The sequence below is a fragment of the Pristiophorus japonicus genome, chromosome 7 (genome assembly GCF_044704955.1).
Source record: "Pristiophorus japonicus isolate sPriJap1 chromosome 7, sPriJap1.hap1, whole genome shotgun sequence".
NCBI lineage: Eukaryota > Metazoa > Chordata > Chondrichthyes > Pristiophoridae > Pristiophorus > Pristiophorus japonicus.
Genome location: NC_091983.1, coordinates 36805460 through 36827879, shown reverse-complemented (window position 1 = coordinate 36827879; position 22420 = coordinate 36805460). Strand labels below are relative to the sequence as shown.

Below are 22420 nucleotides of genomic sequence, written 5' to 3'. Positions count from 1 at the left end.
TGGGGTGAGTTGGCTGAGGTAGATTGGGAAACAAGATTAAAAGATATGATGGTAGATACGCAATGGCAAACATTTAAAGAAATAATTCATAATTTGCAATGAATATACATTCCCTAACGGAATAAAAACCCCACAGAAAAAGTGAACCAACCGTAGCCAACAAGAGAAGTGAATGATAATATTAGATTAAAGGAAGTGGCTTATAATGTTGCCAAAAGAATTGTAAGCCTGAGGATTGGGAGGATTTTAGAATTTATCAAAGGATGACTAAGAACCTGATAAAGATAGAGAAAATGAGAGTAAACTAGCAAGAGACATAAAAATAGATTGAAAAAACTTCTGTAAGTATGTAAAATGAAAAAGATTAGCAGAAGTAAATGTTGCTCTCTTGCAGGCAGAGACAGGAAAAGTTATAATGGGGAATAAGCAAATGGCAGAAACATTAAACAAATATTTTGTATCAGTCTTCACAGAAGAAGACACAAAAATATTTCCGGAAGTAATGGGAAACTAAGGGCCTAGTGAGAATGACGAACTTAAAAACATTAATATTAGTGAAGAAATAATACTGGAGAAATTAATGGGACTAATAGCCGACAAATCCCCTGGACCTGACGGCCTACATCCTAGGGTTTTAAAAGAGGTGGCTGCAGAGATAGTGGATGCATTGGTTTTGATCTTCCAAAATTCCCTATGTTCTAGAACGGTCCCCGCGGATTGGACGGCACCAATTGTAACCCTGTTATTGTAGAAAGGAGGGAGATAGAAAACAGGGAACTGTAGTAACTAATGTAAACTAAAGGGTACAATCCTAAAGGGGGTGCATGAACAGAGAGATAGAGGGGTATATGTGCACAAATTGTTGAAGGTGACAGGACAGGTTGAGAAAGCGGTTAAAAAAGCATACGGGATCTTAGGCTTTATAAATAGAGGCAGAGAGTATCAAAGCAAGGAAGTTATGATGAACCTGTATAAAACACAGGTTCGGCCTCAACTGGAGTATTGTGTCCAATTCTGGGCACTGCACTTTAGGAAGGATGTGAAGGCCTTAGAGAGGGTGCAGAAAAGATTTACAAGAATGGTTCCAGGAATGAGGGATAGACTGGAGAAGCTAGGTTTGTTCTCCTTTGAGCAGAGAAGGTTGAAAGGAAATTTGTTAGAAGTGTTCAAAATCATGAGGGGTTTGGACAGAATAGATAGAGAGAAACTGTTCCCATTGGCGGAAGGGTCGAGAACCAGAGGACTCAGATTTAAGGTGATTGGCAGAAGAACCAAAGGCGACATTAGGAAAATCTTTTTTACGCAGTGAGTGGTTAGGATCAGGAAAGCACTGCCTGAAAGGATGGTGGAGGCAGACTCGATCATGGCTTTCAAAAGGGAGTTGGATAAGTATCTGAAGGAAAAATGTTTTGCAGGGCTACGGGGAAAGGGCAGGGAGTGGGACTAGCTGACGTGCTCCTGCAGAGAGCCGACATGGGCCGAATGGCCTCCTTCTGTGCTGTAACCAAAGACCAGTTAGCCTGATATCAGTAGTGGGGAAAATACTAGTATCTATTATTAGGGACGTGGTAACAGGGCACTTGGAAAATAATATGATTGGGCAGAACCAACATGGATTTATGAAAGGGAAATAGTGTTTGATAGGTCTAATAGAGTCTTTTGAGGTTGTAATTAGCAGGGTAGATGAGGAGAAACCAGTGAATATGATGTATTTGGATTTTCAAAGAGCATTCAATAAGGTGCCACACAAGAGGTTATTACCACAAAATGAGGGCTCATGGGATTGGGGGTAATATATTAGCATGGATTGAGGATCGGTTAACGTACAGAAAAAAGAGAATAGGAATAAACGTGACATTATTGGGTTGGCAGACTGCAATTAGTGTGGTGTTGCAAGGATCAGTGGTTGGCCCACAGCTATTTACAATCTATATTAATGACTTAGTTGAGGGAACCAAGTGTAATGTATCCAAGTTTGCTGACGATACAAAGCTAGGTGGGAAAGTATGTTGTGAGGAGGATGCAAAGGAGCTGCAAAGGGATATAGACAGGCTAAGTGAGTGGGAAAAACTTGGCAGTTAGAGAAATGTGAACTTATCCACTTTGGTCTGCAAAACAGAGAAGCAGAATATTTTTTAAATGGTGAGAGATTGGGAAATGTTATATTTCGGAGGCACAGCAGCCCGGGGCGCTACCAGCAGGGCACGGTACTAATGGATTTGCACCTCCGCTAACTCCCGCACAATTTCGGAGGGAGACAGCAGCATCCCAGCCCTCCTGGGCAAAAACACTTTTGCGCCTCGTTAGCTCTCCCCCCCCCCCCCCCCCCACACCCCACCCTCGAGGCACTAACAACAGGAGCACAACGGGGGAATTTCAGCCCCCATGTCTACTTTGTGGTACTTATCAAATACCTTTTGAAAGTCAATATACACACCATCAACAGCACCGCCCTCATCCACCCTCTCCGTTACTTTATCAAAGAACTCAATCAACTTAGTCAAACATGATTTGCCTTTAACAAATCTGTGCTGACTTTTGTTTATTAACCCATATTTTTCCAAGTGACAATGAATTTTGTCCTGGATTCTAGACTCCAAGGGGCCGAAATTGTCCCTCTCCTTAAGGCCTGCTACCACTGCAAATTGGCAGCCATGCAGCGGAGTGCAGTGGTCGTTGATTTTCTATGGAATGGACGCTGCGAGTCCAATTGCCCTCCCGAGTTTTCCCGGCGGTGCCCTGATCCTCCGCCACCCCCCCCCCCCCGCCCCTTACCGCTCCGCTGCTGCCAATCCGTGGGAAGCACATCATCACATCCTCATCCACCCTCTCTGTTACTTCATCAAAGAACTCACATTAAATAGTATGACACTGAAATGTGTAGAGGAACAAAGGGACCTTGGAGTGCAGGTCCAAAGAGCCCTGAAGGCAGCAGGCCAGGTAAATAAGATGGTTAAGAAGGCATACGGGATACTTGCCTTTATTAGTCGAGGAATTGAATACAAGAGCAAGAGCTTGAACTGTATAAAACACTGGTTAGGCCGCAGCTGGAGTATTGTGTGCAGTTCTGGTCACCACAGTGGAGGAAAGATGTGATTGCACTGGAAAGGGTGCAGAGGAGATTTACAAGAACATTGCCAGGACTGGAGAATTTTGGCCATGGAGAAAGATTGGAGAAGCTGGGTCTGTTTTATTTGGAACAGGAGTGTGAGGAGAGACTTGATTGAAGTGTATAACATTATGAGGGGCCTGGATAAAATGGATAGGAAGGACCTGTTTCCCTTGCCAGAGGGGTCAACAACCAGGGGGCTTAGGTTTAACGTAATTGGGGAGAGGAATAGAGGAGATATGAGGGGAAAATTCTTTATCCAGAGGATGGTGAGGAGTCTGGAAATCACTGTCTGAAAGCATGGTAGAGGCAGAAACCCTCACCACATTTTTTTAAAAACTTGAATGTGCACTTAAAGTGCCGTAACCTATAGGGCTACGGACCAAGAGCTGGAAAGTGGGATTAAGCTGGACAGCTCTTGGTCGGCCGATGCGGACACGATGGGCCGAATTGACCTCCTTCCATGTTGTAAATTTCTATGATTCTATGATCACCACGCCCACCGCTGATCTACTGCCCTGACGACAACATCCCCCTCCAAAAATGTTCGGCTCTCCTGGCAGTGTCAAAACCTGTTTTTTCCCAGTGGTCCAGTGAGACTGTGGCGGTGTGGCTTCCCTTAAAGAGTAGGATGTACTGCCGCTGTCACCATCTTTTTTTTTGTCGGACGACTGCCATGTCGGCCCGACAATTACGCCCCCGGGTTTGGCTGGGCCGCCAACAGGCAGCCTGACACCCCCTCTTGGGTGCCAGGCCACTGACCAGGCCAAAACCCTCCCTGGTGGCCCAGTAGGCCAAAGTTTTAAAATCGCAGAGGCTCTCCCCTTTAAATGGAGAGAGCCATGGTGACGCGGCGCTGTGATGACGTCACCATGGCAGTCACTCCGCACCGCCCCCAACTTCCAGCCCTCAAATGTTGTCACCGTCCTGTATCCACTCCCCAAGTGTTGTCACTGCTCCCATTAAGGGCGACTTCTGGATCCAAGGGAAAAAAAACAACAAAGAGTTGAATGTCGCTCAAGATGTGACCTGAACCACAGCTGCAGTAAAAAACATCAAAAGTTTACTCACCACTGATGATAGGCTGACTGGCCTGAAAATCACTCCCATTTTTGGAAGAGGGGTGTAACATTTGCAATCCTCCAGTTCTCTGGTACCACTTCCATTTCTAAGGAGGCTTGGAAGATTGTTGCCAGAGCCTCTGTGATTTTCACCTTTACATTCCTCAGCAACCTCCAATCCAGGTGACTTTTCTACTTTGAGTCCTGCCAACCTTTTAAGTACATTCGCTATTTTCATCCTTTCCAATATCTCTACTACCTCCTCCTTTACTGCTACATTGGCAACATCCTTTTCTTCAGTGAAGAAAGTTGCAAAGTACTCATTTGGTACCTCAGTCATGCCCTGTCTCCACAAGAAAATGTCCTTTTTGGTCCATAATCAACCCGACCCTATGTTTGACTACTCTTTTACTATTTATAATGTTTATAAAATACATTTGGGTTTCCTTTTATGTTACCTGCTAATCTATTCTCATACACTCTCTTTGACCCTCTTATTTCCTTTTTCAGTTCTCTGTACTTTCTGTATTTAGATTGGTTCTCTACTGATTTGTGAATCTGACATTTATCATAAGCCTCCATTTTTTGTTTCATTTAATCTCATTGAGCCGGATTTTGCTGTAGGTAAAACCAGTGAGGCTATCAGCGCTCATCGTTATTAAGGAATAAATCTGACAGCAACTTCTGGCGACCACACATGCACATTTAAACGAGAAAATCAAGAAGTTGCTGTCGAGTTGCCCTGCTCTTCTGGAAACTGCGCAACACTGGTATGTCGCTGAGAGACTCAGCATTCAAATACTTGGAAGGGCATGAAGCTGCTGTACTTACCTGATATATACACGCTAAACTCTCCCAGAAAACGTTAGGGTTTGTCCATTCTCATTCAAGTAAATGTTAACGCCATGCAAAGTCTTAATTACTGCCAAGCAACCTCTCTGGCCCTGAAAATTAACTTTTATTCGTGTGGGGTCTCATTCCTTCAAATTTTAATTAATGTTGGAAATGTAAAAAAATATAAAAATTTAAATAATTATTTTTTATCTTTTTCATTCTGTCTCTTTGATCTCTCTCTCAATCCCATCTTTCTTTCCCTCTCTTTATTTCACTTTCTGTACCTGATTTGACATTGAATTAAATATTCTAACTTACACTTCCTAGTTCAGACTCTCTGCTGCTCATTAACCAATCAGATTGAAGAATTGTTTAGGCAATACACAGTTACTTCCCTGTTTATCAAGCTGCCAGATCCCCTGTAGAGGGCACCGCACTGTTTTGGCTCTCTAATTTACAGTATGGTCCAGTGCAAAATCCCATAGAAAGTCTGTGGGCAAATGCAAGTGTATTGAATGTCTGCTGCCGTTCATTCACCACTGACCACAAAATGCAGCCTTATAACTTTAGTCATCCAGGGAGCTCTAGCTTTGGATATGAGGAGCGATTAGGTCGACTAGGCCTGTATTCACTAGAGTTTAGAAGAATGAGAGGGATCTCATTGAAACTTATAAAATTCTGACTGGGTTGGATAGACTGGATGCGGGGAGGATGTTTCCCCTGGCTGAGAAGTCTAGAACAAGGGGTCACAGTCTCAGGATATGGGGTTAGGGTTAGGGTTAGGGTTAGGGTTAGGACCGAGATGAGAAGAAATTCTTTCACTCAAAGGGTGGTGAACCTGTGGAATTCTCTACCACAGAAGGCTGTGGAGGCCAAGTCACTGAATATATTTAAGAAGGAGATCGATAGATTTCTAGACACAAAAAGCATCAAGGGTATGCGGAAACAGCAGGAATATGGTGTTGAGATAGAGGATCAGCCATGATCATATTGAATGGCGGTGCAGGCTCAAAGGGCCCAATGGTCTACTACTGCTCCTATTTTTTATGTTTCTATGTATCTATATCCTTCCTTTTCTCGTCGTGGGAATGTATCTAGTCTATACCTGAACTACTCCTCTTTGAAGGCCTCCCATTACTCATTTATCGTTCAATGGTAGCACTCTCACCTATCAGTCAGAAGGTCATGGGTTCATGCCCCCCTCCAGCATTTGAGCACATAATCTAAACTGACATTGCAGTGCAGTACTGAGAGAGTGCTGTTTTTCAGATGAGATGTTAAACCCTGTCTACCCTTCAGGTGGATGAAAAAAAAAACATGGCACTATTTTGGATAAGAGCAGCAGAGTTCTCCTGGTGTCCAGGTCCATATTTATCTCTTAAGCAATATTATTAAAACAGATTATTTTGTCAGTTATCCCATTGCTGTTTGTGGGAGTTTGCTGTGTGCAAATTGGCTTATGCATTTCCCTAAATTACAACATTAGCTGCACTTCAAAATAAACATCATTGGCTCAGTTAATAACAGAGAAAGAAATATCATATGAACATGTCAAACTATTATCCGCTAAGATCTCCAACAGTTATTTGTAACCTCTATTACTGTGCCCTAGTGTTGCTGTTGAGCACCAATTAGTTTCTGACAAAAAAAACAGCAGAGAGTGTATATGCATCTAGAATCATGGGGAAAAAGGAGTCTCATTTTTTTTCGAGGATATGTTATTATTTTCTCTCCTTGTGGTCCCTATCTGGTTGTCAAGTGAGCACCAGCAACCTGCTCATAGACCATTGGCATTGGCATTGTTCGTTCAATGCATAAGCCTAGTCCCATGAAGATTTCTCATCCAAAATTTCCTCTCTCATCCATGCAAGGAAGTGCCCAGTCTGTTGTTGAGGCGGAATTGCAGAAATTAGGGACTTAGTGAAGTGACGCAAATCACCACACATTTGTGAAGCTAAAGGCACATAATTACATCTACACTTTCAGCTGAAGGTCTACATGATATGCTCCAAGGAGTGTGTTGTGTAATTGCTTTGATGCCCTGCCATTTGAGACTAATTATGCTAAGTAGCACCAGAAAAGATCATATTGTTAGTATTTTCAGAGTAATTACATTTTCAGAGTAATTGCACAACTACATACACATTTGGGAGAAGTGAAAAATCCAAACTTGAAGGTGTCATGCTTCCAACACGCCAATACAACACATCACCAGTGCAAAGCACGAGACTGTTCTAACTCCTTTAGAGAAATTCTGTACGAGAAAGTGAGATGTAGGCCAAAATGTAAGTGATTGCCTCCTCTGAGTGCTTCCTAGCCTCTCTCTTTGCTTGTCTACCCAGCCCAAATGGTTCTTGGCCCACTTGCTCCAAGTGTACCCTAACCTGCTGACTCATCCAGCTAGCCTTGTACTTCTCGGCCTGCTTAGCTATGGAAGAGGAGAAAAAAATAAAGTGAGAGCTGGAGGAGAAATCATAAGTGATGGAGCAGAATGAGAAATAAGAGAGTGCGAGAAATGAAGGAGGATAAAGTAGACCAAGAGGTAAAGGAGAAAGACAGAAGTCAAGTAAGAGAGACACACAAGTTGAGGAGATGCAATACTGGAGAAGGAGAAATAAACAAAAGTAACTGAAGGGAGAAAGAACAGGCGGAGGAGAAGAGATGCTACAGTGAAGGAGGAGGAGAGAAAGGGAAAATTTTTGCGAACTTAACGGTACTATTATTCACAGGTGGAAAGGTATGAGAGGTTGAGAGGTTTTTTTAGTGGGTGTCATCCCAATAAAACCTGAAAACGACTGAATTTACAATTAAGGATGATACCTTGCTAGAGCAAATTATGAACAAAGGCAGCCTTGAAAATACAAAAACACAAAATGTTCTACTCCAGAGCTTTAGGCTTTTGTTCCAATAAAATTGGGTATATTGAATCCTGGCCTGTCCAAAGAGGTGCAGTGCCCAAACTTTAATTGTGTTCGCTACCCTCTGCCTGCGCTTTCTCTGCAACACTTCATGCTCACTGCCCAATACTTATCACCACTGCAGTCTCTGCCGCAATCGAGCTTGGTATCTGTGTGATGTTCTTCTTATGCTCTGCTCCCAAACTTGCCACTCCTGAATCTAGGTCATTATTCAGAGCTATGCCTACACTTAGGGTGTGAAATTCCATTGCACCCGTTTGGGGGCAGTAACATCCGGGAGACGGGACGTTTTGCGACAGGCACGGAGGTCCTGCCCCACTCGAAAAATTTGGGTTACTGCCCCCGAAAGGAAGTGGAGCGCAAACTAACGTGTTGGAAGTGAGGCGGACGGTTCGGGAGTGGGATGCAGCGCTACGCGCTGGGCTGCATAGCTCTGCTGTGTAGGAGGGGCTCATTCCTTTATTAAAGGGAAGGGCCCAAGCTGCAAACTCTGTTGGTATGAAAAAGGCCTCCATGGACCACCGGGGAGCGGCGGTGCCGTGCCAACAGCCCGGCACTCAAACAGACCCTGCATAGACCCCATGATCGAAACGCCACCATGGCGCCGAAGAAAAACGCCAGACTTTTTTTTAACATGGCCGCCATCTCCCCTTTAAGTAGCACCCCGCAAGTGGCCCGCAGTCCAGCTCACGTCTTCTAAGCTGTCGCTGGCATCACCCAGCGCAGCTTCAGGGGACGCTCCCCAATTTTTGATCCGAGGCGATAACGGGGCAACGCGCACAGTGATGCCGTTGTCATCGCTGGTGCAGCGGAGCGAGGTGCTACAGGTTGTCACCGCCGCTAAACTCCACCGGAATTTAACGGGTGTCGTCGGCAGTGCCGCGCCCTGGCTATAGGTCATTTGCGCACTGTTAGCTCTAGCGGGAGGGCCAAACAACCCGAATTTCTAGGCCTGAGAGTCCAAACGTGTTTTACTGACTGCTTCTAGGCTAACACTTTGTGCTTCCAGTCTTGATCTGCCCCTCACTGGTCCCAAATGCATCACCCCTTCAGTGCTGCAGGAAACTCTAAATATTTTATCCTCACCTCCCTCTCTATTTGCTTGCAGCTTCCAGCTCCATGCTTGCAGAACCAGTGTTCACCCCTCAGTGTTCTAGACACTTGTGGTGCATCCAGTCCCCTTCTCCTCAGTGTTGCCCTTCCAGTGCTTTTACCCTCCCAATATTACACACTTCAACTCTCCACATGCCTTCCATCTACCATCTCCCAGTTCAGCTTGAAGAATTAGGCAAAGAAGGTGAGATTTATCCTTTTCTGGTGACTAAAATTAATCACCGCAAAATCACAAAGGCCATACAAACCTCCACACCGATTCTGCAATCGCAGTCCCAGTGACTGAAGCTCCAGGTTAGTTGCAGAATCCTTCAAAATTTAAGATATGATGGGTGTAATGTATTTGCTTCCTGGGTTTTTGCTTAAGCATTTATGGCAACATATTGCTATTAAGAGCTAGTTGGTTTTATTAACAAGGGTTTAACAATCACACTGCACATTAGCAGTTCATCCACTAGGCTCACAACTGCATATCTCATTGTGATTGTTATAGATTCAACTGACTGGGTTTTATTGAGTCTTGTGAACATCATGTGACTGGCTAAGCCACTCACAATGCAACACCTCTACAAACAGTGGTGAGTGCAAATAAATAAAGTGGCTCCTTATATCTCATTAAGCTGCTGTGGGAGATGACCTTATGTGTATTTTTATCAATGCTTTATTAAAGGTGATATGAAACACATGCAACGCTGCCTTAATCCTTCAAGTGGAAAATCAAATTTGTGAAGTTGCCTATATTTCAAATTTATCTGTTTGTCTGTAACACTGTTGTGAATGAAGCGTCTTGGGACATTTTACTACGTTAAAGGCACTATATCAATAAAAGTTATTATTTCGCTGCACTGAAATATTTTATTTCTATATTTCTGGTGCTCAACAATTTGCATTTATATAGCACCTTTAACGTAGTAAAACATCCCACGATGCTTCACAGGAGCGTTATCAAACAAAAGTTGACACCAAGCCACATAAGCAGGTATGAGGACAGGTGACGAGTTAGGTTTTAAGGAGCTTCTTCAAGGAGGAGAGAGGTGGAGAGATTTAGGGAGGATATTCAAGAGCTCAGGGCCTAGGCAGCTGGAATATTTTAACGTATATTGCGCATCACCAGGAAGACATGACTGTATTTAAATGTTGGAAAATTAGATGTTCTGAATTTACCTGATCACTATTATTTTCCAAGAGGTTCATATGACTACTCAATTGAAGTAATTTTAAAGATGATGTATGATCTGGAAGATTTTCTTTTTCGATCTGATTATTTCCTCTCTTTATTTTGTAACGTGTATATCTAGTTTGAGCTTTAACACAGTTAGATCCAGAGAGTTTGTTGCATGTCACATATTGATATCTCGGGTGTGCATAGAGTAAGTTGGCCAGGCACTTGTGGTTGATAGCATTCAGAGAGAAAGTATCAGCAAGTTGTTAGTTACAGGCAGCTAGCCAAATGGGCAACCATCTCTCCCACCCCTCGCTGTGGGGTTCAAGATAGGATATTGCTTTCTTCCTCTCTTCTATTACACTGGCTGTGTTTGATTGATCTCTTTTTAAAGTCACTGGGACGTTACGGGTGGGTTGAAATTTTTTTTTTCACGTCGAACATAATGGGCTGGATTTTAGACTTTTCAGTTTTCAGGGCGAAAACGGAGCCGGGACAAGTAAGTTACCGACGGCGAATACTCTGCGCTTTGATCAGGAATATTTGGAATCTGGGCCCTACGTCAGTAGGGTCCAGCACGAAGGGAGGCATTGTACACCTTTCGTGGCGCAAAAATGGGAAACTCGCGAACTAAAATGCCGGGCCGTGTGCGCTCCAAGAGAGGACGGGGGGACAGGGGGGAACCTTAACATAAAACACAAAAACATTCCCAAAATATTGCCCACGCCACCATAACACAAATCGCTAAAAAAAATTAAAAAAACAAACACTGGCACTTACCTTCGGAGTGCTTTGTCTTCCTCACTGCCGCCGGCTGTGCTGGACCGCACTGATTTCCCAGGCGGTCGTTGCAGGCGCACTTCCGGGTGGACGGATCGGGCAAAAGGCCAAAGTTCTGCCGGTGTCGCAACGAGAGGCGTTGTACGCCCGGCGCAGCTCTTCCCGTCGGTGCTGCTGAGCGCTGCTGCAAAAACAGATTAGAGGATCGCGAAGGGGCACAGGAGACTTGAACGCTGCCTTTCACACTGCTTCGGAGCGAAACCTGGAGCGCAAAGGTACGGAAAATCCAGCCCAAGGCTGGTTGCAAGTCTATAATAAGTATCTGAAACTATTACAAAATGGAGGGTATTGGGTGATTTCAGAAAATGCAGGAGTTTAAAAAACATCATGTGAACCCAGAGAGTGTTCCAATCTTGAACATCACCAACAGTGGAATACAGTTACTTTTCTAAAGAAGACAATTTCACATTATGATATTAACATGGATGGGATTATAAATGGGGTCAGCTAACAGCAAGAAGTTGCTTTACTGAGAAAAGGAACAACTTTCTGTTACAGATCTATATTAACCCATTTTTTTATATATACATGTACATACTGTAACTTAATATTTTCCATTCACTTTAAGACCACCTCTGCCATCAAATGTCAATAGATTCTGGAAAATAGATGATTAAATGCTTTATTGAGTACGAGGGTTTATTTTCTATTGGGATCATGGGGATACATAAGAAATAAGAGCAGGAGTAGGCCCTATGGCCCAATGAGCCTGCTCCGCCATTTAATAAGATCATGGCTGAACTGTTACATCAACGCCACTTTCCCGCCCAATCCCCATTAATATGCAGTGCCACAACTACTGCCAATGGTGGGAATGTTACCTCTGAAATGCATCTAGTTTAAAGTTGAACCAGCGTTAAATTACAATGTCAGGTTGCATATACTTCGATTGCATTCCCTTGAGTTTAGAAGATCACCGGTGATTTCATTGAGGTGGTTAAAAAGATTAAAGGATTCAATAGGATAGATACAGAGAAGCTATTTACATTGGTGGGAATCCAGAAAAAGAGGAATTAAAATTAGAGTGAAATCATCAGATTACATAGGATATATGACACAGAAAAAAGCCTTCGGCCCCACCAGTCCATGCCGGCGTTTATTCTCCACTCGAGCCTCCTCCCATTTTTACCCATCTAACTCTATCAGCATAACCCTCTATTCCCTTCTATCTCATATGCTTATCTAACTGCCCCTTAAATGCATCTATACTATTCGCTTCAACCACTCCCTGTGGTAGTGAGTTCCACATTCTCACCACTCTTTGGGTAAAGAAGTTTCTTCTGAATTCCCTATTTGATTTCTTGATGACTATCTCATATTGATTGTCTCTAGTTTTGCTCTTCCCCACAAATGGAAACACTTTATGTATCTATATCAAATCCTTTCATAATTTTCAAGACCTCTACTAGGTCACCCATCAGCCTTCTCTTTTCAAGAGAAAGGAGGGCCCTTTCCTGATAGGTTTACCCTCTTCTGGAATCATCCTTGTAAATCGTCTCTGCACCCTCTCCAGTGCCTCGATATCCTTTTATAATATAGTGACCAAAATTGTACACAGTACTCAATCGGCTAGAAATTCGGCAGATTTGTGCCCCTTTATCACCATGGTGAAGCTGAAAAAGTCATATTTTTGCTGCTGAATAAGTCACACAAAATTTAGCGCTCAGGCGGAAAACTCAGCAGCGGTTTTACGCCAGTGCTAAAAATTACCCCCCCCCCGCCCATTTTTTTGCCGTTTTTATGACGTCAATCAGCGTGCAACCCTGTGCTATCGCTGGGGTCGAAAAATTCGCCGATATCGCCATTTTTAGCACTCACCCATAAACAGGCCCGAGAAAATCAAGTCTTACCAGGTCGAATCCAGGGAGCACTTAACAGCGACATCTTGATAAACGGAGCAGAAGTTCATTGCGTAAAAGGGTTTGGGGATGGCTGCGTTTTCCACAGTGAGTTCATAGTTAGTTTTTAAGGATATTTAAGAACATTTAAAAGAATGGGGGCTATAATATCTCTGCCATTATTCCTGGCTGCTTCTTCTATGCAGCATCGAGCTGGAAGAAGGCTTTTTAAAGAGCATTTTGTGCTTAATCGAAGAGCTCACAGACATATGGGGGGAGGCCTTACCCCCCCAAGAGGTTACAGGGAACAGCGCTCATACCTGCTGCTACTTGAGGCACACTGAGTTTGAAGGCTGCGCTTATGAAAAGAGGTGATCACAGAGATATGAGAGCTCATAAAGGCAGACCTACAGCCTACCAGCGCCAACAGGACTGCACTGCCCGTCGAGGTGAAGGTGAATGCAGCACTTGCCTTCTATGCCTCCGGCTCCGTTCAGGCATCAGCTGGGGACATATGCCTCATCTTGCAATATGCTACACATTGCTGCATTCGCCAGGTGACTGCTGCACTGTACACTAGCAGGATGGATTTTATAAAGTTTCCAATGACCAGGGAGGCACAGAATGAGAGGGCTGAAAGTTTTGCACAAATTGCTGGCTTCGCCAAGGTTCGGGGTACCATTGACTGTACGTACATCGCCCCTGTGAGCACCTTTAGAGAATCCAGAGGTTTACCAAAACTAAAAGGGATTCCACTTCGTGAACGTACAGATCATCTGCAACCATACTCACCGTATCATAGCAGTAAATGCCCAATTTCCAGGAAGCATCCATGAAACTTTCATCTGGCATGAGAGCACTGTCTCATAACTGTTCAAGCATCAGCCACAAGGCCAGAGCTGGATGCTGGGGGATAAAGGTTACGGCCTTGCCACCTGGCTCATGACCCCTCTCCAAAACCCTCAGACACAAGCCGAGCATCGCTATAATGACAGCCATATAGCCACATGCAACATCATCGAAAAGACAATTGGAGTGCTCAAACAGCACTTCCGATGCCTGGATCACAGTGCAGGCTCCCTGCAGTACTCCCCTCAGCAGGTCTCTGAGTTCATTGTGGTGTGCTGCATGCTACACAACTTAGTCATCATCATCATCATAGGCAGTCCCTCAAAATCAAGAAGTATTGCTTCCACTCCAAAAATGAGTTCTGAGGTGACTGAACAGTCCAATACGGGAATTACAGTCCCTGTCGCAGGTGGGACAGACAGTCATTGAAGAAAAGGATGGGTGGGGTGTCTGGTTTGCTGCACGCTCCTTCCACTGCTGCGCTTGATTTGTGCGTGCTCTTGGCGACGAGACTCGAGGTGCTCAGCGTCCTCCCAGATGCACTTCCTCCACCTGGGGCAGTCTTTGGCCAGGTACTCCCAGGTGTCGGTGGGGATGTTGCACTTTGTCAAGGAGGCTTTGAGGGTGTCCTTGAAATGTTTCCTCTGCCCACCTTCGACCTGCTTGCCATGTAGGAGTTCCGAGTAGAGTGCTTGCTTTGGGAGTCTTGTGTCAGGCATGCAAACAATGTGGGCCGCCCAATGGAGCTGGTCGAGTGTGGTCAGTGTCTCAATGCTGGGGATGTTGGCCTGGTGAAGGACACTAACATTGGTGTGTTTGTCCTCCCAGGGGATTTGCAGGTGAGGGGACAGGAATTGCCAATGGGGATTGCAGGACCACTTCGGGAGGAAGAGGAGGAGGAGCATGAGGAATAGGAGGAGGAGGAAGAGGAGGAGGACGAGGAGCCTGGCGAGGAACCCATGCCACCACTCACACCACCACCACTCTCACCACCACAGGGGAGGCCTCTGCAAAAGCCTTACGCCAGCAATTCATAATTCATCGTTTTGCTTGAACAGTGAACGGCTTATTTCACTGTTGCCTGCCCACTCTATCCCACTATGTTGACTATTCCCCCTCTTATTCTGCAAATGAGACGCTACACAGGAATGGTTCGGGTGAACAAAAGAATTTATTAAAAATACAGTAACTTGAATAAGGTTTATTAAACATTGTAAACTTAATTTGGAAATTGGAATAAAATTTATTAAACATTATTGTGAACTTTTATAACTTAACAGAGTTGGGAAACTTTTAAAACTTTAATAAAATAGCAACAACAACAAAACAATGAAAGAACAACCTCTGCACCAAATGCCTTTTACCTGCGGCCCCTCCTCCCACCCTCTCCCCACCTATCATGACCGTACCCAAGGTGGTACCAAGACATCGTGTAGCAAAGCGGCCAGAGTCCTGCTGTAAAAGGGGGATAGACAATGGCATGTGTGGATCCCCTGGAGAAGCTCGGGGTTTGGAAGGCCCGCCTTCTGAGTGGCAAGGTTCTTGCTCGGCCTCACCACTCACAAGAGTTGTGAGTCTGGGTGCTGTGACACTGGGGACTACAGTGCCAAAGGTCGAAACCATCAATTGGGCGTGGTCATTGACAGCCGCGAAATCTGAGACATGCCCTCCCTTGTGTCCGCCGATAATGTCGCCGCAATGCCTGTGGGAAGAGCACCCAAGACCTCCAGGAGCTGTCGGTTGAGCTGGATGCTCTCCCTGGGCAGTCCCACCATGTCCAGGTGTGCGTCCACCTGTCTGTCAGCAGACCGGCTTTGCCGACTCACCTGCCAGAGAGATGGCATACGGGATTCAACCCTGGGAGTGCGTGACTGCACACCACTTGGACCCGGGGTCTCGGATTGGCCAAAGCCCATGAATGTGTCTTTTTGGTCAGAGCTACTGGCCGCAGTTAAAAGAGGTGTTGATTGCATCAACCTCCCCGCCCTTCCCCCCCCCCCCGCCACCAGAATAGCTTCATGACTTTCCTCCTCCCATGGAGGTTCCTCGTCCTCGGTGTCTTCGTGGTCCCCCTCCTGCACCCCAACATGATGGGCTGAGGTGCAGGCTTCCATTGGTGGATATGGTGCCTCCTCATCTGGAAATTGAAAACAACAGATGAGTGTTTAGCAGCAGGGAGGGGACAGGGTGGCATGAGGAAGGCTCATTTGAAGGACCGGCGCTACTGCATTATCTGTGGCCCATGGACACTGCATCACATTGGCCCAACGCAGCCCGGGGATTTTGCAGGACTTATTCCTTAGTTTCAAACAGGGGATCAGCACGCCCACAGGTAGTTGACCTGCCTGAGGCACTGATCAGAGCTGCCATGCGCTCCTCCAAGTCCATTAACGGCAGTGTTTGAGGTGGACTACTGCCTATGCATTGCTGCTCCCAGTGGTTATGTGACAACTGTGCCTGCAAAGATGACAATTGGAATGGTTACCAGAGAGCCTTTCTGCTCTTTTGGCACACACAGATAGCCATCAAAGCACTTATACCATATTGTGTGCATTGAATACAGTCCTCTGTTTAATGGTCCTGGTAGTTGTACGTGGTTTATGAGGAAGACATCGAAGTGCAGAAACATCTTTTAAGATGTCAAAAAGCAGTCTTACTAATGTGTAATGATCATTCATGGCAAATAAGGTGCAACAGTCAGCCTACCGACACCAACATGTGTCAGATTTACAATTTAAGTAATGAACAAATGCATGAATAAAAATATTGCTTACTCTATCGACCCTGCAATGGTCACTGAACTTTGTACGACATTATCGATGGTCCCTCTTGATATTATCGACTCAGGAAACCTCCTCGGCCACATTGGTCTACAGACACCTTCGCACAGCTGGAAGGGGTTTACCGGCACCCGTCCTATTAAATTCCCCCCATCTGCTTTGCACAGCTACAATCGGGGCCTCGTTTGCCTCATAACTAAACATTTGGGCTCTCTGTCTGCTGGAGTCCCCTTCCATTGTGGCCGCGTGGTCTGTGAAAAATAGCTGATTCAGCCTTGGATGTACTGCGCATGCACCCTGACAGCTGACCAGAATTGCGGGAAGAAGAAAAAATCATTGAATAAAAAAAATCGGGAAAAAAATTTGCGCAGTAGGTCAGTCTTTTTTTCGGATCGCAAACTTCGCCTCAGGCGCACAAATTCACTCGTGCAAGGCCAGATTTAGCGCTATCACTATGGCTGCTCACCGTTTGGCGAATTTTGTGACGTCGAGCGATAGTGCTAACCAGGCGCTAAAAAAATATTGCCACGATTATTGCCCAAAAACAAGCAAAATCGCTAAAACCCGAATTTCTAGCCCCAAGTGTGGTCTAACCAATGTTCACTACAAATTTATCGCAACATCACTACTTTTCAATTCTATCCCTCGAGAAATAAACCTTATTGCTTGGTTTGCTTTTTTATGGCCCAGTTAACCTATGTTGCTACTTTTAGTGATTTGTGTATTTGTACTCCGAGATCCTTTTGCTTCTCTACCCAATTTAGATTCTTATTTTCCAAGTAATATGTGGCCTCCTGATTTTCCTTACCAAAATGTAATCCCTCACGTTTATCTGAGTTGAATTTAATTTGCCAATTATATGCACATTCTGCAACTTTATTAATGTCTTCCTGTAATTTATAGCAGTCATCCTCAATATTGACTGCACAGCATCCCGCCGTTCCACAATTAGGTGGAATTTACAAATTTAGAAATTATGCTTATGTTCCAAAGTTCTCAATCATGAATATAAATTGTGAACAACAGTGGTCCTAGCACTGATCCTTGTGGAACACCACTTCTCACCTTCTGCCCCTGTGAATAGCTGCCCTTTATCCCTACTCTCTCCTTTCTGTCTTGAAGCCAGCTAGTTATCCATTCTGCTACTTTGTCCCCTGATTCTGCATTCTCTGACCTTATTCATTAGTCTGTTATGTGGTACCTTATCGAAGTTCTTTTGAAAATCTAGATAAATTACTGCTGTATTATCCTTGTCTACTCTCTCTGTTACTTATTCAAAAAATTCAATTAGGTTGATCAAGCAAGATGTTCCCTTTAAAAATGAATGCTGACTATTTATTATTATATTTTTGGTTTCTAGATGTTCTTCTGTTTTATCCTTTAGTAGAGATTCCATTATTTTTCCTATCACCGATGTTAAGCTGACTGGTCTATAGTTCCCTGGACATGTTTTGTCTCCTTTCTTAAATATTGGTATTACATTAGCTATCAGCCAGCCCTCTGGCACTATACGTTTTCCTAACGAGTGATTAAATATGTGTAGAAATGCCTCTGTTATCTCTTCCCTAGCTTATTTTAAAATTCATGAATGTAATCCATCCGGACCAGGGGTTTTGTCCTCTTTGAGTTTCACTCATTTATTGAACCATATCTTCTCGTTTTATTTTAAGTGTAGTTATCTCATTACTAATCTCATCATCCAATGTCATGTCCACCTGTTCTATCTATACTGAAGCAAAGTAATTATTTAATATTTTGCCAAATCTCTATCGTTGTGTGTGGTGTTATCCTGTCCATCCCTCCGTGGCCCGATTCCCATCTTGACCTTCATTTTTTAAATTCATGTGTCTGTAAAATATTTAGTTTTATATGTTACTTGATAACTTAATGTCATAGTTCATTTCTGCCTTCCTAATTGTTTTTTTGACTTATCTCCTAATCTCTTTGTATTCTCCCTTATCACGCTCTCCCCTGCCGTCCACGTACTTAATGTATGCCTCTTTCCTTCCCCTCAATTTTTCCCTTATGGCTTTATTCATCCACGGTGCCTCATTAGTTGTAACGAACTGTACAACCAACATATCAAACTATCCGGGGAGAGAGAGGACACCGAGCAAACCAAACACAGATTCTTAAAATAACTTAAAGCGATGGGGGAAGAGGCAACACCAAACAAACAAAGCACCTGGTTTAGTTGCGTTAATATAAATGATTTTTATGAACTAGATTCTGAACACACTTTTGACCCAAGTGATGGTTAGAACCAAGCAATGAGTTGCACAACTCTCAATCCCCTGGGTAGTGACTCAATTTGACATCAATTCATAAACAAAAGGTTACTGTCAGGATACACTTTTACAGACAGATTAGTGGAAATGTGGAATTCTCTCCCCAAAAGGCTATGGCTGCTGGGTCAATTGAAATTTGCAAGATTGACAGATTTTTATTAGGTAAAGACATCAAGGGATATGGCTCAAAGGCAGGTCAATGCAATTGAGCATCAGATCAGCCACAATCTAATTGAATGGCAGAACAGGCTCGAGGGGCTGAATGGCCTACTCAGTTCCTATGTATTGCAAGTGAGGTTGACATTCTGGAGTTTTGCCAGATTACTTTGGGAGTCAGGGAACATTTTCAGAATTTTATCTTCTCGTAAGTTTTACCTGTAAATATTGACCTGCCTCAAGGAGATTAAATAAATTGAGGAAAGTTTTTTGACAAGCAAATTGAACATGAACTGTGGAAGAATTGGATTGAATTGGAAGAAGAATTTCTTCTCATTTCCTGCTTAAGTTTTAATGTACCAAGTTAAATATTTGTACCAACCCCTGAATAAACTGTAGGGTAAGTATTTAAAGCTGAGGTGGCACCATGAATTCCAATCATAATCTTCACTTAGAGCTTTTTCAAAATAGAATTCAGAAGCAACTTACCAATTGTAATGAGGAGCATTATACTAAATTATTAATTGTACTAATCCACATTTAAAACTTAATGACAAATAATCTTATCGTCTTAAAGCCCTACATCAAATGGGCAGCAGTAGATGCCCACTTTAACCCTCTGGTCTCCATTGTGTAACTCCAAATCTAATTAATTTATTATAATAAGTTAAAATTCCCCTCAACAAACAACTGTGGCACACAGATAATGCATTCTAGGAGATAGTGTAATATCTGATTCAAGTTTGTTATTCTTTGATATGCGGATGCTTGCAATTGAATGAAGGGAGATATCCTTACATGTGCAAGCCACTGAGAAGTGGGTGGAAATCTCGCCCCATATTTTATGTATTAGAAATAAAAATAGAAGATTTATACTTTGGACAATTGACCTATTAATGTACCTCCTCCAATTAAGAAAATGTACTCCAATTATGCCAAATATTTAAACCAATATATGATTTTTCTCTTTGTAAATTTAAACAAATGTTCGTACTCTGACTATTAATTGTTAAATATTTGTCTGTTTTTCCTAGTTTGTTTATCGGTAATGATTCTCTTTTTGAAATCATTTATTTATAATATGATAAATAACAGACATGTTTTTAAGCAAATTAAACGCTATATAATTTTATATGGTTCACTGAAATGTTTACATTTGCATGCTAATTGCCTGCATTTTTCCCATTTTAGACTTACAGGTTCGAGTGTCCCTGACTTGATTGTTAGCATGAGCAATCAGATGTGGCTGCATTTACAGTCTGATGAAACCATTGGATCACTGGGATTTAAGGCCATATATCAAGGTATGCTCTTTTCCATCATTGGCTTTTCTTTTAGAAATGATTGTCAGTAGCACCATATTTTAATACTGGGTCTGACCATTATTATCCTCTAATGCACTGTTGTTTGCATCTCAAATCAGTAACTCTTCCAGGTGATGTCATCGCACACCAGCTACAAGAAGCAAATTTGATATCAGTGTGCAGAATGGGGCCTTCTGCTGATAGGGAACCAACAAGCATGATTCACTAATTAACTTTCCAATACATATGAACCAAAATTCCACATAACACTGGAGTGATAAATACTTGGATATTGAAGAATCTGGGCAAGGAATTGGCATTAACGATGTGATGTCATGCTAGAGTATGTTTCAACAGGCAGTGGCTGGTCTCTGTTACCACATTTGCTTCTTCATCCTGTAAAAATTGAATGATGGCAAACTGTTTACCATGAAGATCGGGGGAGGGGGGGGCAGGGGAAGGAGGGGGGTGCATCACAGTCATGCCCGAATTTGTCTTTTCCCAAACTGCACTTTCCAGGAAAAGTTGTTGGACAGTGATCAGGCACAGAAACCCTGGTCTTCACCTGTCCTTACCTTGCTCAGTAATGTTGAAGCCAATTGTTGTGCTCCTATTGCTACTCCATCTGAAATCACCTCACTCAGCACAAATCGGCAATTGAATCTATGATCTGCCTGGTGTCTATAGCTCAATACTACACCAGCAAAGATTTTGAGACTAAAACTGCATTTCAGATTTCCAATTGCTTATGCCAGTTCTTCACATGAACTTCTCAATGGAAATACATCCTTATAAACTTTCACAATCATATATTTTTCTCTATTTATTGTAGTATATGGAACTATGGACTGCCCATGTGTATGAACTATTTTTTGACGTTAATTTAAAAGACTATGAGGCCGAATTTGCCCCTCGCTGGGTTTAGGACGGTCGTTTCGCTGAAAGAGGTTTTACACTGGCGCGGATTTTGGCTCTTTCTTAAACAAAAATGTTGACAGCGCTAACCCAGCATTCCCCCAGCACTTGCGCGGCACTTGCGAGGTGCAACCCTCAGCGCCGCACTGATGATGCACCGTGTCATGGCGCCACGTCGCAACATGCCACCCCTTCTCTTAAAGGGGAGAGACACTGTGATCTGAGCAGCACATTCAGTGTTGGCGGTCCGGCCGAACTAGCGGCCGCCATTGTCGGCCAACACAAAAAAGATGCCGGCCAGAGGCATCTCCCCTTTAAGGGTTGCCAGGACATCACAGCCACCAGAGCTTTTTGCACTGAGAAGCTGTCGGTGGCATCGCCCCGCGCAGACTTCGCTACTACGGGCCAATTTCCTCCGCGTGACACATCGGGGTCGGCCGCAAGGTGATGACTTCCTCGCCGTCATCAGATGCAGAGTTCGGCGCAAACCACCTTTCACCGATGGAGCCCCGGGGGCAAATCCGCTCCGATCGATGTGGCCACCGTGCCCCCATGCTAACATATTAACTTTCCAGTAGTGCCGTCCGACAGCACTAACTGGCCTTGTGCAAATACCGATACCTTTTCATTTCTGTTGACTCTCCTGACAGTAATTTTGTCATGTCTGTGTGCTTATAAATCACTGAGTTTTTAACAATGACAGTATTAAATAGAATTCTCATTTTGCAGAGTGGTATTGAGATGCTCTAATAAATTGTTGCTAGATTTACAATGTGCAGTTTATGAGGTGTAAACAAGGATTAGTTTACACGCTAACATTTCAAAGCTTGCTGAGTAAAACTATGGTATTCTGAAACAGATGTGAATGTTATTAACCATTGGCAGAAGGGTTCCTTAAAATTCCTATCTGTCCCACCTACAATATCAGAAATCCTGTTTTGTTTTCAACCCTGTCTAATTTCTTTGAATTATACTTAATTTATTTGAATAAACCACTGCTCTAATATTTATCTCTTTGAGACAGGTGCATGATTAGAGTGATGCTGACCTGGCAGACCAGAGTTATATTGACTGCTCAATGTCACTTTTAGTCAGGAAAATCCGAATGCTGCTTGAATTTTAAACTCGGCAAAGAGGCCAGTCAGCTTTCTGCTAACATAAAAAAATGAAGGGGGCGAAATTGACCTGCGCCCCGTTTGGTCGCGGCAACCCTCTAGTTCCGGGACATTTATCGCCGGACCCAGAGGTTCCGC

General features: G+C 43.6%; 1 protein-coding gene across 1 annotated transcript in view; it reads left to right on the top strand.

Moving 5' to 3' along the window:
• Positions 1-22420, top strand: part of LOC139266579 (CUB and sushi domain-containing protein 1-like) — a 3131815-nt gene that overhangs the window by 2213448 nt on the left and 895947 nt on the right. Inside the window, exon 12 of the mRNA XM_070884173.1 lies at positions 20140-20252. Coding sequence (XP_070740274.1) covers positions 20140-20252 — 113 coding nt within the window. The remainder of the gene's footprint in view (positions 1-20139; positions 20253-22420) is intronic.